Source organism: Piliocolobus tephrosceles, chromosome 7, assembly GCF_002776525.5.
Source record: "Piliocolobus tephrosceles isolate RC106 chromosome 7, ASM277652v3, whole genome shotgun sequence".
Lineage (NCBI taxonomy): Eukaryota > Metazoa > Chordata > Mammalia > Primates > Cercopithecidae > Piliocolobus > Piliocolobus tephrosceles.
In genome coordinates this window covers 134466833-134485331 of record NC_045440.1, presented here as the reverse complement: position 1 = coordinate 134485331, position 18499 = coordinate 134466833, and the positions used below count along the sequence as shown (strand labels likewise).

At 42.9% G+C, this 18499-nt stretch overlaps 1 protein-coding gene across 2 annotated transcripts in view; it reads left to right on the top strand.

Annotated features, from left to right (window-relative positions):
• Positions 1-18499, top strand: part of ADCY8 (adenylate cyclase 8) — a 269745-nt gene that overhangs the window by 188628 nt on the left and 62618 nt on the right. Inside the window, exons 10-11 of one of the 2 annotated variants that reach the window (XM_023222984.2) lie at positions 7248-7449; positions 9522-9611. The exons of the other annotated variant lie outside the window; for it this stretch is intronic. Of the exons in view, the coding sequence (XP_023078752.1) occupies positions 7248-7449; positions 9522-9611 (292 nt within the window). The remainder of the gene's footprint in view (positions 1-7247; positions 7450-9521; positions 9612-18499) is intronic. 2 annotated transcript variants of the gene reach the window in all.

Genomic DNA, 18499 nt, shown 5'->3' with positions numbered 1-18499 from the left:
ATGGACTTTTGGTGTGCCCTGCAAAGTTCTATGTCAGGAATTGATGGTCATTACAAAGGCAGACACTATAAGAACGAATTAAGCTGTACTTTTGTGTGGTTTTCTTTATGCTTCATTTTACCGTTTTTAAAGTTATTAATGCGGTGGGAGGCCAACCTACTGCTGCCAAATGTGGACTAGGAGTCCTCCCACCAATACCACTGATGGTTATTATGTTCCAGACTTGTTCCAAACACTAGGAATAAATCTCAAAACAAAAAAAGATTACAAGAACAAAATCCCTGCCCTCCTGGACTGTATACTCTGGTGAAATTAGACTAAGACATAAGGAATATATATATATCTGTCCAGGTGCATATACTACATACATAGCTTCTTATATATTACGAAGGTAGACACATAGGTAGATAGGTATATGCTATGTATGTAGGTATTTATAGCTATCCAATTAATAAATCAGAAGAAGGGTACCAGAGAATACCAGGAAAGAATGAGTTTCTTGACTGCCTAAGAGCCTGTGAGGACTAGGGTCCTGAGAGAAGGCACCTCAGGGTGGCAAGCTGTGAGTGTTGGTGGGGCCTTGCAAGATTCAGCCAAATCTGCTGGGCTCCTCTAGTCACTCTTGTTGATGGGAAGGTGGTAGACAAGAAGGGAATGGCCGTGTCTGTTGCTTCCTCTGGATTCCTGGAGCTCAAGGTGTTGACATTCCCAGCAAAAACGTGACAAACATCAGTGTGACAGTTTGTGCTGGAGAGAGGGGATATACAGTCAGGGTCTCTGTCATCATAAAGCTGATCATCCAGTAGGACTAAAAGACAATTAGCCGAACAGCTATCATATGGGGTGAGGACTATTGTGATAGGAAAGGTGTAAGCTGGGATTCGATGTGTGGGAGTTGGGGTGAGGCAAAAGTAATCCTTTTGCCTCTGGAGCAGGCTTCCCAGAGGAGATGACAGTGACAGCTCACCTGGCTCCTAAAGGAGCTCACCAGGTCATGGAAAAGACTGAGAAGGATTAAGGGGAGGAAGGGCTGGGAATAGAGCATTCTGGAGGGTAGAAGTTGTGAAGCTCTTTAAGGAGTTGTGACTGGTTGGCAGAGGAGTCTTTACTGAAGCATTTTTAATGAAAGAGGTGATGTGATCAGATTCATGTTTAGAAGGCTCATAATGAATGGGGATGGTGGAGAGGTAGGAGTGAGATCTGGATTTGGGATGACCAATTAGGAGGCAATTGAAAAAAAATCTGGCAAGAAATAATAAGGACAAGAGGGTGGGCAGAAGGGTAGACAGAAGAGGAAGAATTTTTAAGATATTTAGGGCAGAGAGTTGATGGTTCACAGTGACTGACTGGATGTGGGGGATGAGAGAGATGGAGAAGACCAGGATAAGCCCAAGGATCTGTACTTGGCACTGGACAGGAGAAGGGGCCACTGTCCTCCACGAGAAACGAGCCTCAGGCTTCCCAGCTGGCCTGGACAGGATTTCTTTCCAGGTGGTGTGAGGGGGGCAGGGGAGGGGAGCAAGCCTTGATGCCCTGGTTCCTGGGGTTCAGGGGGAAGAGACCTGGACCCTCACACAGCAGCTAGTCAGAAGGAGTCTCCGACTCTAGAATTCAAGGTGAAGCCCGTAACTGAAATACAGCCCACACCCCAACCTCACCTAGTGAAGAGAAAAATCCTGACAATGAAGGAAGCTGAACTCTGACCAGACAATCCATATGCTGTGGGAATTGGGTGGCCCATTTACCCCAGACACAGCAAAAGCGTTCTTTAATACGTGCTGGTTCCCTCTCCAACTCATTTTGTTTCTGTTTGATGCTTTGTAACTGAACAGATGGTGGGTGCTTTTCACTCGCATTTCTTCTGTCATGGATTTTTTTTTGGCAGATGAGGCAGTCTCTACTCATATGACCACAGCTAATTCTTAGCCCTCAAAGCAAAAATTAATGGACTCTGGCATAAAAGAGAGAGAGAGAGAGAGAGAAAGAGAGAGAGAGAGACAGTGCTTACCCAGCTCTTTCCTTTAATTTCCACCTGCGCACAGATGTTCCTCTCCAAGAAGGGTAAACAAAGGAAAGACTAGAAAATACTTCTTGTGACTATAGAACAATGTATCTGGTCTGCATGTGGTGATGAGAGAGAGACAAAGATGCAGAAAGAGAGACAGGGACGCAGGGAGAGGGAGGGAAGGGGAAAAGAGAGAGAGATAGTGACCTAGAGAGGGAAGGAAGGGAGGGAGGGATGGAAGGAGGAAGGAAAGAGGCAGGCACTGGGTCTTATTATTTTCTGTGCATTATACTACCTATATGTATGCATTTAACCTCTCTGAAACCTCTGTTTCCTCATCTGTAAAATGGGAATGATAGTGCCCACTTGCCAAGACTGCAGTAAAAATTAAGTTAACCAAGCCTATTTCTGGTAAATTCCTTTTTGGAGTCACAGTATTTTCATCTGTTGAAAGGGCTAAGAATATCTTTCTTCAGGGTTGCTGCAAGGATCAGATACACTATTGCACTCATCGAGTCTGCAGATTCTAAAGTGTTGTCCAAGTGCCATCTTTCAGTATAACCTGAGTTTTTGTTTCCTATTGCACCGCAAGCTGCTATAGGCTGTTCACTCATCCCACTGATTCCTGCCTTCCCAGCAAATGTCAAACCACAATATCAATACAAACCATTTTAAAGACAGACTGCAGAGAATAATTAGGACTTAATGTCTAGAAATGATTTGGATAGAACTTTTCAAAGCCTGTCATTCCTTTTGAGACTCGATTTCAGAAATGAAAGGTTTCCTTGCCTCTTATGCACACCAACAATGCAAAAGCAAATTCAGAACTCCTGGATGCCTGAGTGGCTCTACAATTAGATAAAATGTACAATCTGATGTTATAATGTTTACATGTAAAGAAATAAATGAATACTGAGGAACTGCTGCAGAGATTTCCAGAGAAATTTAATATACAGTGCTAATATCTTTGCTTAAAAAGCTAATCTTGTAATTAATACCCTTGCTGTAGAACTTTAATGTGCCTTTGATATCCTGAATTTCATGATGAATAAGAAAGAGAACTAACATTTCTTTAAATGTGTATTATACTACTTTATGACGTTGTTTAATCTCAGAGCCTCCTTTAAAACGTAGGCTTTAAAAAATCCCGGTTTTACAGGTTAAAAAGTAATTCTCAGAGGAATCTATTACCTTGCCCATGACCGCACTACTAGTTATGCTTCAGAACTATAGGTTCAAACATTTAAGGCTTTGCTGTTGCCACTGGAGCACACTGCCTGTTTTTCACCTCCCTTTCCCTTTTACAGCAAACCAAGAAGAAAGTCATTTAAAACTGTGTCAGGCACTCAGGTGGGTTCTGTGTGCAAATCCTCCCACACAGCCCTGCAGATACCCTGATGAACTCCCCACCATGCCAAAGATTACACAAAAGTTCAATCGCTAAATGGGAAAAAAAAAAAATCAATTTTACAAATTTCCAAACAATTGCCCATGTAGCCTATGCAAAACTATGATAAAAGCTGGTATACAGAATGTGGCTAAAGTCAAGAGATCACATGGCCTCCATCCTGAATCTCTTCTCTGCTGGCCCTCAGATCCCACCATTAAACTCTGGTATGAGATCTACCACTATGATGCTGCCAAAGAACAAACCAGCGCACACCCACCAGCGCCAAAGGTGAATGAGGCAGACCTGAGAAGGTGCCATCTGTGCCCAGAGCCAGGGTTAAGCCAACCTGGGCTTTCTTCTTTAAAGGCAGAGATACCCCGGCCAAAGAGAAAAGATGGTCAGCCCTCCCCCCATAGGGTAGATCAAGGCTCTGGCTTCCCTGTCGTCTCAGTGGATCTAAGAGAAGGAGAATATAAGCATCTGAACTATGCATAAACACTGACCTTTAACAATGACCCTGCCCTCCAAGGAAAATGAGGTCCACTGAGCACCTCTGACAGTTTCTGGATTCACCCTTCCTCCTTCCTTGGAGAAACATAGTGAGCAGGCAGAGGAATAGTCTGGGCATGTAGGTGGAAGTCTTCTTCCTTATGAAGGCTTCTGAGGGGAAGAGCAGAGTCTTCTCTTCCCAGAAAAAGCATAAGTCAATGAATACTTATTGAGCGCCTTCTGTGTACTCAGCCCTATGCCAGGTGTCATGGAAGAATCCAAAGGAAAGCTGAGCCTTACATGAAGAACAGGACACGCCATGTTAAGTGCCCATAAGGCAGAAGAAGGTGCATAGCACTGGGGGCAGACTGCACATAGTTCAACATTGCCCAGACCATGGGGTGCAGAAGGGTGAGGGAGGAAAAAAAAGCAGGAAAGAGCCAAGAGCAGATACTCAAAGCCCTGTATGCCATGCGGAGGTCCACAGGCAGTAGTGGCCATGTAAGAATTTGAGGCTTCAGCTGAGCATCTTTCAAAGCTGCCTTTCCCTGGTTTGCTTCTGCCTCACACTTTGAAAAGAGACATTTTTATCCTGGTTGGTTGCCTCCTGTGACTGAGCCACACGAGCCTTGCAATTGGCCCCTTCTCTCATGGGACTTCCTGACAAAATGATCCACCTGCATTCTCTTTCATTTATCTCCCCCGGTGCCCAGAAATAATGGTGTGTTGTCAGGGAGTGTTTTTCCAGCCTGTTTGGAGGGAGGTTTCCCATCTGCCTAGAGCCCTCTGGGAACTCACTGATGCACCAACCTTCTGTTCTTATATAGAACTCCTACAGAGATTTCTTGTCAAGGTGATCCATAAAATCAAAACTTTGCCAGTGAAAAACAAAACAAAACCTCTACCAACAATAGCTGAGGCTGTGGGAGGAGTCACTTTCCAGTCTTAAGGTAGCTTCACCATGCAGAGGAAATTGACATTCTTGATTACTCTTTCCTTGTGAATTTCTTATCCCCCCTGCTGCCACAATGCCATGCACTCCTGCTCTCCTGCTTATCTAACCACATTTCGTAAATTCCCTTTGCTGCCTTCTCTTCTTCCAGCCCATTAGCATCTCCCACAGCTCATCTTGGGTCCTCTTGATTCTTGCTGTACACACTATCCTTGGGCAAATACTTCCACTCCTCGATCTTCAATCACCACCTATTCCCTCCAGCCTCAGAGTTCCTCAATTGTCCCTCACTGCCTGGACATCTATATATCTGTACCTGAATGATCCACAAGTACCAAACATCCATTGTGTCCAAAATCAACTTTATCAGCTTATCTCCTGTACAGACTAGCTTCTTTTCCTGCACTTACTCAGTTACAATGGAAAGACATTAGTGTCATCCTTAATGACTTCCCTCTCTCAAATACCCCCTACACATACATACAAAACACATATTAATATACCTCCACATCTTTCCCTGCATCCCCCAATTATCATACTGTTCCTGTGTTCCTCCCTCGTTAACTCATGCCTCAACTATTTAAATCTGCTAAACACGTTTCCTCTTCACTTCATCCTCCACCTCCCACCACAGTTGTCTTTCAAACACACATATTTGATTACTTCCGTCTGCACATTGCCTACAGGACAAAGCTCCTGAGCACAGCCACACTGCCTGGGTTATTGGGAAACTCTGAAGACACTGGTCACTCCCATTCTTCTGATGTTTTGCTCATGCTCCCTGCTCTTCCCTATCTGTAAGCCTTCTCTTTAACCTTCATGGCCTAACCCAATGTTACCTCTTTTATGAAGCCTCCTTTGATTCCCTTTCCTATTTTTCAATTGATGTTTGTTTATAACTCTTTATAGATCCTAGCATAGTATATAAATAGTTTATCATTTGCATATTTATATTCCTCTCTCAGTTGTGATCATCTAGATGAGGAAGAGGTGTCTTTGGCCCCAGTACCCCTGATGCCTGCCACTGTATACCCAGGAAGAAGACTTGTTGAATGAATAAATATTATGATGAAACCATAAAAGCAGAAAAGATTAATGCAAACACGGGAGATCTATTACTTACCAAAGTGATTAGAATATCAGAATGGTATAACAGAGTGGACTTTAAGTTCTGGCTCTAACACTGACCAACTGTATGATGCCTGGGAGGTTTCTTCCCTCTGAGCCTTGAATCTTCATCTGGAAAAAAAAAAAAAAGAGATAAAAAGACCTCTGGTTTATTCTAAGGAATGGAAATGAGATATTATATATAAAATGCTCAGCATAGTAGCTAACACATGATCAGAACTCAATACATTATTTATACTACTGTTATTAATATTACATAAGAAGTTTAAGGAGGAGGATAGTAAGAGATAGTGCTAGGAAAAGAAGGTGAGTTCAACTTTATTTGCTAAACACACATTTATTTAGCACTGGCCAATGGAAGATATTAAATGCCAGATGAATACACCTCAATTTATAGAAAAAGGAGCAGATATAAACTCTCCCACCACTTCTATCAAGGTACCCTTTAACACCTGCATGAGTTTGCTGACTGAAATAGCGATGAAAAAATTAGAGCTGCCAGTGTAGGATATAAATGGCTAGACACAGAGTTGAGAACAGTTAATTCCCAAGGAAAAGCAGCATGCATGGTGATAAACAGGTTGATAGGAGAAACAGGAGTTAAAGATGCCTCCAGAGATGGAGTTTTAGATCACAGACTTACTAAGCATCCTGACACCAAGCACAGGTGTCCAACCGACACAGGCTACCATGGGACAGAGTTTTGATGAGAGCTTGAAACTCAAGATGTAAACTCGAGAGCAATGCTGATACCTTGGACAAGGATGAGTTCTCCTTACCCATGTCTCAAATAACTTATGGTATAGTCCATGAAAACCACAGTAACCAGGAACCAAACTGAGCAACTTAAAACCAATGCCAAATCCAATTCTTGTTATCAGGATAGATGGAGGGAGAAAGTTTCATAAAACCCACCTTGAAAGGGAAAGGGTATGTGGGTTCATCCCACAGCCAGAGTGTTGATACCAAACTAGAGTGGTGTGTTTCCATGACAGCAGTTGTCTAGTGACAAAAATTAATAATAAAAGAAGAGGGGAAAAGTGGGCAGGAGCAATAAGTCAGGCCAAATATTCGGTTTTTTGCAAAGTTTCTCAATAGAGAGAGTGCTCTAGGGATGTATGTAATTTTTAAAAATCTCTCCTGCTCATAACCTTTTTCTTGGACAAACAGACCTTTCAAAGAATTGTCCGATGCAAGGGATGGGAAAGGGAGACCAGGAATAGAATTTCAGTGTTGCTCAGACAATTGATGCTAATGATCCAACATTCTGTGTTTCCCTGCAGAGTGATGCCAATGACCATCCAGTTCTCCATTCTGATTATGCTGCACTCGGCTCTTGTCCTTATCACCACAGCAGAGGATTATAAGTGTTTGCCCCTCATCCTCCGGAAAACTTGCTGTTGGATTAATGAGACCTATTTGGCCCGGAACGTCATCATCTTTGCATCCATCTTGATTAATTTCCTGGGTGCCATCTTAAATATCGTAAGCATCCCACATCCACCAACCTTCTGGTGTCTAGTGTGCAGTTGAGTATGAAGTTTATGGAGCCTGCAGCTTCCTGCATTACCCTTCCTTGGTACCAGTTACCTTTATGTGCCTGGTCTAGCCCCAAGCTTAGGGACAGATAACAAAGATGTGGCTACTTCCAAAACTGTGCATTTTACTGTTGGAAAATTGTCTATTTCCCAGTGGGATAGGTTATTTTCTCCAAAGGAGTTCCAAAAGCCCTTCAATTTCCATATTGTCAGTGGCCAATTACATTGTAAATAAGAGTTACCATTTATCAAGTACCAGTACCTACCTGCTATGTGCCATGCGCTGAAGGAGGACCTTTACATATTTTTCATATTTAATCCTCACATAAACCCCGTGAGGTAAGTTTCATTATCCCCACTTTATGGCTGAGGAAACTGAGGCTCAGAGACATGAAATAACTTGCTAATAAGTTCTGTCTGACTCCATGACCCTCACCCTTCTAATATGCTAAATTGTATCTCTGGGAGTGGGAGTGGGGTGGGGGAAATGGAAATGAAACAGCTGCCATTTATTGAGCACCTACTATGTGCTACAGGTAGGTATTATTGTCCCCATTTAATGGATGAGGAAACTGCATTTCAGGAAAGCTGAGTATCTCGCCTATGACTTTCTAGAGTTTGTATTTCATGTGACACATAGAACTCAGATGAATTTCCAACTGCCATGATATTTATCACTGTTTAATTTGCTGATCCACATTGTCATGGTTTCATTTTCTCTTGAGAATTGTACCATGGTAGCTATAGGTATTTTCTGTGCTTTTACAAGTAGTCTGTGTTGTCCATGACTCAAGCAGCTAGATTTTTGAGGTGATTTGTTTGGTTCCAGGTCTTAAACTTGGCATGTTGAGAGAGGCTAGTTGAGGCATTGTCATGTGGTTGAATCCATCACTCTGTCCTTTGGGCCTCCGCGAGGGTCCCCAAGTGTTCAGGGACCCAAGCTATGGACTCCCACAATTGTTGGCCTGTGACTTAGAGGCCTAGACTGCCTGAAATCACTGTCCAATTTGGCCCAGTAATTACTTAAGTTCTGTGGTTGTCCTTCTAGTGAAGGCTCTATGGATAAAGGAAAAGAGGAAAAGGAAAGTTATCATCTAATTTAGTTCATCATCTAATGAATACTTTATAGATTATGATAACTGAAATGGAAGTACATGGGATCAATTGATCACAGGTTGCAGAGAAGTAGCCAGGACCCCAAATTAAGTCTTGATAACAAATTAGATATTTCAGGGGTGCAGAATTTGTAAGTAAGCCCAATGACTCCAGGTCAGGGTTACTTCTGGGGCCAACTGTGCCTCAGTGAGTAGTGTGGTAGGAAGATCAGAGGCTTTGGAGTCAGATAGACCTGTGTTCAAATCTCAGATCCACCAGTCACCAGCTCTGTGACCCTGGACAAGTTACTTTACTTCTCAGAGTTTCATATTTTTCAATTGTAAAATGGGGATTAAAAATAGCAGCTACATCACAAGGTGGTTGTGAGGCTTTTTTGTACGAAGTGTCTGGCACAGAGGAGGCATTTGGCCAATGGTGGTTACTCTTTTCCTAATACCACAAAATCTCCTGCAGCAACTTCTGTCCTAGGAAATGCCCATCACCCCAGTGCTAAGAATCTTTCTGGAAAATGTACCCCTTCAGATTCTTCAAGTCCTCCCAGCTGTTGATCTGGAGACAGGCTATGAGTTTACCCGAGACCTCTTCTCCTGCCATCTGGCTTTCTCTTCTGAGCTCCACAAGCACACTCCAGTGACCCCAAATGATGGGGCCAACAGAGCAATCTAAACTTAGTTTCATGACTGGCTTACGGAAGCTGTTTCTGAGCAAGCACTTGTTTTTTAAATAAAAGAAATCAAAGCTGGCACTTTGGCACTTCCATTCTGACTTTAAGTCCCCTCTAGGGTTCAGTCTACCCGTGCTGAAGCACGGCCACTGATAGCACACTGCTCCATTTCCAGCACTCACACTGACTTTGTTGTTCCTGTTTTTGTTTTTGTTGTTCTTTTTTTTTTTAATCCGCAGCTGTGGTGTGATTTTGACAAGTCGATACCCTTGAAGAACCTGACTTTCAATTCCTCAGCTGTGTTTACAGATATCTGCTCCTACCCAGAGGTATTTATTTACGAGCTCCCCTTGGTGAGAGTTGGACACAGATATATCTCTACCAGCTCTAAATAAACAAGACTGGCTGAAGGGCCATAGAAAGTACTCAAGAGGCCTGTTTTCCTTCTTCTGCCTCTTCTTCTTTCCTTTCTTCTTCTTCCCCTTTTCTGCCTTTCCTTCTCCCCTTATATTTTCTGTTTCCCAGTCCTCTTTCCTGCTCCCTCCTCTGCCTCTTTTTCATCTTTACACCTTCCTCATTTCTTTCTCCCTCTTTCTCCTCCTTTTCTTCCTTTTCACCTTTCCTTCTATCCGTTTTCCATTTGCCCTTATCTCTTCCTTCTCTATGCATTTCTCCTAGCTTATTTGTAAAATCCTGTAGCAGAATGCACTGTTATCTCCATTAGCAGGCAGAGTTCTTTCTCAAACAGTGTTTTCTGCATTAAGGAAAGAGGTGGGGAGGGAGGGAATGAAGGAACAAAGGAAGGAAGGAAGGAAGGAAGGAAGGAAGGAAGGAAGGAAGAAAAGAAGGAAGGAAGGGGGAAGGAAGGACGGAAGGAAGGGGAAGGAAGGAAGGAAGGAAGGAAGTAGAAGGAAGGGGAAGGAAGGAAGGAGAAGGGAGGAAGAAAGGAAGGAAGGAAGGAAGGAAGGAAGGAAGGAAGGAAGGAAGGAAGGAGAAGGAAAGAAGTAAGGAAGGAAGGGGAAGGAAGGAAGGAGAGGGAAGGGAGGAAGGAAGGGGAAGGAAGGAAGGGGAAGGAACAAAGGAAGGGGAAGGGAGTAAGGATGGAAGGGGAAGGGAGGGGGAAGGGAGGGGGAAGGAAGGAAGGAAGAGGAAGGAAGGAGGAAGGAAGGGAGGGAGGGATGGAAGGAGGGAGGGAGGGAAGGAGGGAGGGAGGGAATTACAAAGGCAGAACGTTACAACTAAACTTAAATGGTACAGAGAATGCCAGAAGCACCACTTGGTCTGGAGGCATCCCAACAGGCCACCTATGATCATAATGTGTGGGTGTTACTCTACGTTGACCACAGAGCCAGTGGTCTGTTTCTGGGCCTTGGGGTCAGCCTATGGGGTCTGTTATTCACAATCCAGACCTTTACATATTAGGGTAGACATTCTGGGTCATAAAGTAGAACAGCTAAGATGTCCCAGCAGACCCCAGCCAACCCCATACCTAGGACTCTGGATAGATTCTTGTTCTCTGAGAGGCTGCCACACTCAGAAGCCCCTCCAACATATGAATGGAGAAAAGGCTCCCTGTAGTCTCTTCTAGGTCTAAGAATTGGTCCCAGAAACATTCCAACAAGGAGACCAAGCCTCCTCTCCCTCCATCCATTTGCATAGAGCACTTCCTTGATATGCATAACATCATCAAATCCTTCAGATGTCTGGGATAGAGGCTATTACTGTCTCCATGTTATAGATAATAAAACTAGAGCTCAGAAAGCAGCTTGCTCAGTGCTGCTTAGGGCCACACTTGCCTGATCTTATTTCTTCCTCACTTCTTTCCATCCCTTCTTCTTTCTGTCCTTCCTTCCTTCTCTTTTTAAGTCTATTATCGAGCCTTGATACTATAATTTGAACCGTATCTACCTTATTCCTTATCTGGCCTAGTCCCTAGAGGAGAAACTAGACTCTACTAAGGATATGCAGGACAGGATAGGGGCTACATCGCCAGACCATGTGCCCTGGGACTTCCTTCCACCTAGGAATGAGTGGAGCCCCAGCTTAGTGTACTCTGTGGGACAATGGCTCCCTGAGAAATTCTTGGTTTGAGGGGCTTAGGAAATGTCTCAACTTTTGGACAGAGTAAGTGGCCCAGAATTGGAGAGTCAGAGCTAGGCAAAAGCTGTATTTCATTTCCAATCAAGCCCCCTCACTTGCTAGCAGTGGAACCTTGAATCAGTTCTTACTCTCTCTGAACCTCAGTTTCCTCATCTGTAAAATGGGAAAATTTATTCCTTCTTTACATGACTACTGTGGAGTTAAACAATATGTTCTCATGGTGCCTGCCTAGATGAGTTGGCAAATATGTACCTCCTCACATGGCATCTGACATGAGGCAGCTATTTATCTGTGCCCACACATCACTTTGAATTAATATTGTATACCCTTGACCCAACACCTGAACCCCCAAACACAAGACCACAGCACCCAGAGATTAGGCAAATCCTAAGAAGGTGGTGGGTAAGATTTTTGATCACACAGCTTTAGTTCAGTGCCTCAGTTTCCTTATCTGTAAAATGGGGATAAAAGTAGGGTCTTCCTTATTGGGTGATTATGATAATTAAGTGAATTAATCCAAATAAAGTGTTTAGAAGCCACACCTAGCACAAAGTATCTGCTCATTAAATATCAGCTATGATTTATTTATTATTTTCAGCAAAAACGCTTTGAGCATGTAATGCCAATATATGTTATCATCAAACAAACACCTGTACATACCTGAACAACTGTGTGTAATATACTAGCATATGTTATGAAACACACTCAAAAACAGAAATGTTTAAAAGTGAGATAAAATGAATAGGGATTGATGTTACCATTTTCCCCACAATGAAAGGGTCATCTTGTTCAGGAGGTCAGCAAACTATGGCCACAGGCCAAATTCACCAGCTGCAACAACCACCTGATCTGACCCACCATTTGCCATTCTGATACATGTATGTATGTATGTGTGTGTGCATATGTGTGCATGTGTATGTGTGTGCACACGCTTCACTGACTAGGCATTGCCAAACTAAAATGGATTAGTTATTCAGACCTTCTGAAAGACTTAATCCAATTCCCCAGCACTCACATACTCACAAGTATGTGTCCCCAAGCAAACCACTTCATCTTTGTGAGCCTTGGTTTCTTCAAATGTATACCTGACATTTCTGCCTCACCCTATGAGAAATAATATCCAGTCCAAAAACATGTTATCAAACAGGATGATGTAATATAAAAAATGAGGCTTTTACAATATATGATATAAAGTATAATTTAGCTCTAAATTCAAAGCTTGTCAGATGCTAAAAAGGAGTGAAGACGCCAGGAATGAAAGTGAAGAAAGCTATATTCCAGTCATGGTTGGAGAGTAGTCGAGGAGAAAGAAAGGTACAGGTTTGTGAAATGAATGCAAATCATATGCACAAACCCAGAGTGTCATTATCTCAAACACCTGGATGTGGTTCTCAGGAGACTCAGTGGGAAGACCCTAATTTTAGAATCACGCCCCTTTATTATATGCTCTGGCACATCTGAATAAACAGTTCACTGTATCTGCACATCTGAATAAACAGTTCACTGTATCTGCAAGAGCAGAGCTTTCTATGGTTTTAAAGGGTCCTGAAGAGCCCATTTTTCCACAGAGATGTGATCGTCTGTATCTTGGCATGCTAGCATTTCCTTCCCTTTCTTCTCCATTTATTCAGGTCCTACCCAGCCTTCAAGCCTCCCTTTTTCCATAATGTGGTTTGGCAGGCCCAACTCCTTCAGCACTCTCCTTCCTGCCATCTCACATACCCTTATGGTGTCATCTTAGCACTCACACTCCATCCTTCCTACCGTTGATTTATTTATCCAGGACATCCTTTCCATCCTCTCAAATTTATTGACTTAAGGAGTGAAGATAATATTGTATAGCTATTCAATATTGACCAAAGGGCCCAGCAGGACAGGGCCCACAATGTGTGTTTTAAAATATTTAAAGAGAAAGGAAGCATTCTTCCAATAGACTAACAGGAACAAGATTTACCTTTCCATCTGAAATAACTAAAAACAAACAAAATATATGAAACAATAGTTTTCAAGGCACTAGGACAATAATCCTAGTGAAGGACAATAATCCTGAAAGACAGGAAGCAAGTGATTGCCTGAGCTTTATTATTGCTTTAAGAGAGTTTTTAGACTATGGCTCAGGAAGAGGAAACCAAGGTGGACTCCCTGATTTCAGAATACTAAGCTGAGAGTCCCGGGAGACCAAGGTGGCTAGAGTCTGCAGAACACACTACTCTAGGGAGTTGCATAGAGAGCAAAACCTAGAGATCTGAAAAGGGTTCAATCAGTGCATACACGTGAGGAAACTGACATGGGAAAAGAACTATCTGGAAGGATCAGTGCCTGGAACTCACACAGACCTGAGAATAATTTTGTTCCCACCAGTCAGACTGAAAAAGATTCATGGGGTACTAGGTTAGAGTATTCAGAAAAGTCTTGCTTCAGTAGAGTAAAATAATTGTTCCTACATCATATGCTTCTCTGATTCTTCCTTTAAAATCTTAAAAGTTAGATCCAAAGAGATCAGACCTTTTAAAATAATTTAATATGTGTCCTAGAATAAACTTCAAGAATATTCATAGGAATACAAAAATAGCTAGAATTTAACAAGGTAAATACACAATGTCTGGCACCCAATCAAAGATTACCAGGCATCAAAAGGAGAAGGAAATATGACTGATAACAAGGGGAAAAATGTCAACCAAAAAAGACCAACTCAGATTTGACTGTGTATATTTGAATTAGCATTTTTTTTTGACACAGAGTCTCATTCTGTTGCTCAGGCTGGAATGCAGTGGCACAACCCTGGCTCATTACAACCTCCACTTCCCAGGTTCAAGCAATTCTTGTGCCTCAGCCTCCCAAGTAGCTGGGACTACAGGCATGCGCCAACATACTGAACTAAGATTTTTATTATCATTATTTTTAGTACAGGTGGGGTTTTCCATGTTGGCCAGTCTGGTTTCAAACTCCTGGCCACAAGTGACCCACCTGCCTGGGCCTCCCAAAGTGCTGGGACTATAGGCATGAGCCACTGCACCCAGCCAAGCAAATAAATATTATAACTGTATTCATGATAGACAAAATTAGTGCAGAAGAAAAAAATAGTGAAACTGATAACATAGCAATATAAAGTATCCAAAATGAAATACAAAAATTAAAATAAAAGCAGTATTGGGGACAACTTTAAGCAGCATACTGTATGTATAATTGGAGTCCTAGCTTCTAACCTAAAAGAAAGATTAAGAGAAAGACAAGGAGATTGAAAACCTATTTAAAGAAATAGTGGTGAAGATGGCCGAATAGGAACAGCTTCAGTCTCCATCTCCCAGCGCGAGCGACACAGAAGACCGGCGATTTCTGCATTTTCAACTGAGGTACTGGGGTCATCTCACTCGGGAGTGCCGGACAATCGGTGCTGGTCAGCTGCTGCAGCCCGACCAGCGAGAGCTGAAGCAGGGCGAGGCATCGCCTCACCTGGGAAGCGCGAGGGGGAAGGGAGTCCCTTTTCCTAGCCAGGGGAACTGAGACACACAACACCTGGAAAATCGGGTAACTCCCACCCCAATACTGCGCTGTAACACCGGCACACCGGAGATTGTATCCCACACCTGGCCGGGAGGGTCCCACGCCCACCGAGCCTCTCTCCTTGCTAACACAGCAGTCTGCGGCAATCTAACCGCAAGGCAGCAGCGAGGCTGGGGGAGGGGCGCCCGCCATCGCTGAGGCTTAAGTAGGTAACTAAAGCCACTGGGAAGCTGGAACTGGGTGGAGCTCACAGCAGCTCAAGGAAACCTGCCTGTCTCTGTAGACTCTGCCTCTGGGGACAGGGCTCAGCTAAAGGAGTAGAAGCCTGTGAAACGCGAACGACTCTGTCTGACAGCTTTGAAGAGAGCAGTGGATCTCCCAACATGGAGGTTGAGATCTGAGAAGGGGCAATCTGCCTGCTCAAGTGGGTCACTGACCCCTGAGTAGCCTAACTGGGAGACATCCCCCACTAGGGGCAGTCTGACACCCCACACCTAACAGGGTGGAGTACACCCCTGAGAGGAAGCTTCCAAAGCAAGAATCAGACAGGTGCACTCGCTGTTCAGCAATATTCTATCTTCTGCAACCTCTGCTGCTGATACCCAGGCAAACAGGGTCTGGAGTGGACCTCAAGCAATCTCCAACAGACCTATAGCTGAGGGTCCTGACAGTCAGAAGGAAACCTATCAAACAGGAAGGACACCTATATCAAAACCCCATCAGTACGTCACCATCATCAAAGATCAGTGACAGATAAAACCACAAAGATGGGGAAAAAGCAGGGCAGAAAAGCTGGAAATTCAAAAAATAAGAGCGCATCTCCTCCTGCAAAGGAGCACAGCCCATCGCCAGCAACGGATCAAAGCTGGTCAGAGAATGATTTTGATGAGATGAGAGAAGAAGGCTTCAGTCCATCAAACCTCTCAGAGCTAAAGGAGGAATTACGTACCCAGCGCAAAGAAACTAAAAATCTTGAAAAAAAAGTGGAAGAATTGACAGCTAGACTAATTAATGCAGAGAAGGTCATAAACAAAATGACAGAGATGAAAACCATGACACGAGAAATACGTGACAAATGCACAAGCTTCAGTAACCGACTCGATCAACTGGAAGAAAGAGTATCAGCGATTGAGGATCAAATGAATGAAATGAAGCGAGAAGAGAAACCAAAAGAAAAAAGAAGAAAAAGAAATGAACAAAGCCTGCAAGAAGTATGGGATTATGTCAAAAGAACAAATCTACGTCTGATTGGGGTGCCTGAAAGTGAGGGGGAAAATGGAACCAAATTGGAAAACACTCTACAGGATATCATCCAGGAGAACTTCCCCAACCTAGCAGGCCAGGCCAACATTCAAATTCAGGAAATACAGAGAACGCCACAAAGATACTCCTCCAGAAGAGCAACTCCAAGACACATAATTGCCAGATTCACCAAAGTTGAAATGAAGGAAAAAATCTTAAGGGCAGCCAGAGAGAAAGGTCGGGTTACCCACAAAGGGAAGCCCATCAGACTGACAGCAGATCTCTCGGCAGAAACTCTACAAGCCAGAAGAGAGTGGGGGCCAATATTCAACGTTCTTAAAGAAAAGAATTTTAAACCCAGAATTTCATATCCAGCCAAACTAAGTTTCATAAGTGAAGGAGAAATAAAATTCTTTACAGATAAGCAAATGCTTAGAGATTTTGTCACCACCAGGCCTGCCTTACAAGAGACCCTGAAGGAAGCCCTAAACATGGAAAGGAACAACCGGTACCAGCCACTGCAAAAACATGCCAAAATGTAAAGACCATCGAGCCTAGGAAGAAACTGCATCAACTAATGAGCAAAATAACCAGTTAATATCATAATGGCAGGATCAAGATCACACATAACAATATTAACCTTAAATGTAAATGGACTAAATGCTCCAATTAAAAGACACAGACTGGCAAACTGGATAAAGAGTCAAGACCCATCAGTCTGCTGTCTTCAGGAGACCCATCTCACATGCAGAGACATACATAGGCTCAAAATAAAAGGATGGAGGAAGATCTACCAAGAAAATGGAGAACAAAAAAAAGCAGGGGTTGCAATCCTAGTCTCTGATAAAACAGACTTTAAACCATCAAAGATCAAAAGAGACAAAGAAGGCCATTACATAATGGTAAAGGGATCAATCCAACAGGAAGAGCTAACTATCCTAAATATATATGCACCTAATACAGGAGCACCCAGATTCATAAAGCAAGTCCTTAGAGACTTACAAAGAGACTTAGACTCCCATACAATAATAATGGGAGACTTCAACACTCCACTGTCAACATTAGACAGATCAACGAGACAGAAAGTTAACAAGGATATCCAGGAATTGAACTCATCTCTGCACCAAGCGGACCTAATAGACATCTATAGAACTCTCCACCCCAAGTCAACAGAATATACATTCTTCTCAGCACCACATCACACTTATTCCAAAATTGACCACATAATTGGAAGTAAAGCACTCCTCAGCAAATGTAAAAGAACAGAAATTATAACAAACTGTCTCTCTGACCACAGTGCAATCAAACTAGAACTCAGGACTAAGAAATTCAATCAAAACCGCTCAACTACATGGAAACTGAACAACCTGCTCCTGAATGACTACTGGGTACATAACGAAATGAAAGCAGAAATAAAGATGTTCTTTGAATCCAATGAGAACAAAGATACAACATACCAGAATCTCTGGGACACATTTAAAGCAGTATGTAGAGGGAAATTTATAGCACTAAGTGCCCACAAGAGAAAGCAGGAAAGATCTAAAATTGACACTCTAACATCACAATTAAAAGAACTAGAGAGGCAAGAGCAAACACATTCAAAAGCTAGCAGAAAGCAAGAAATAACTAAGATCAGAGCAGAACTGAAGGAGATAGAGACACAAAAAACCCTCCAAAAAATCAATGAATCCAGGAGTTGGTTTTTTGAAAAGGTCAACAAAATTGACAGACCGCTAGCAAGATTAATAAAGAAGAAAAGAGAGAGGAATCAAATAGACGCAATAAAAAATGATAAAGGGGATATCACCACCGACCCCACAGAAATACAAACTACCATCAGAGAATACTATAAACACCTCTACGCAAATCAACTAGAAAATCTAGAAGAAATGGATAATTTCCTGGACACTTACACTCTTCCAAGACTAAACCAGGAAGAAGTTGAATCCCTGAATAGACCAATAGCAGCCTCTGAAATTGAGGCAACAATTAATAGCCTGCCCACCAAAAAAAGCCCAGGACCAGATGGATTCACAGCTGAATTCTACCAGAGGTACAAGGAGGAGCTGGTACCATTCCTTCTGAAACTATTCCAATCAATAGAAAAAGAGGGAATCCTCCCTAACTCATTTTATGAGGCCAGCATCATCCTGATACCAAAGCCTGGCAGAGACACAACAAAAAAAGAGAATTTTAGACCAATCTCCCTGATGAACATCGATGCAAAAATCCTCAATAAAATACTGGCAAACCGGATTCAGCAGCACATCAAAAAGCTTATCCACCATGATCAAGTGGGCTTCATCCCTGGGATGCAAGGCTGGTTCAACATTCGCAAATCAATCAACGTAATCCAGCATATCAACAGAAC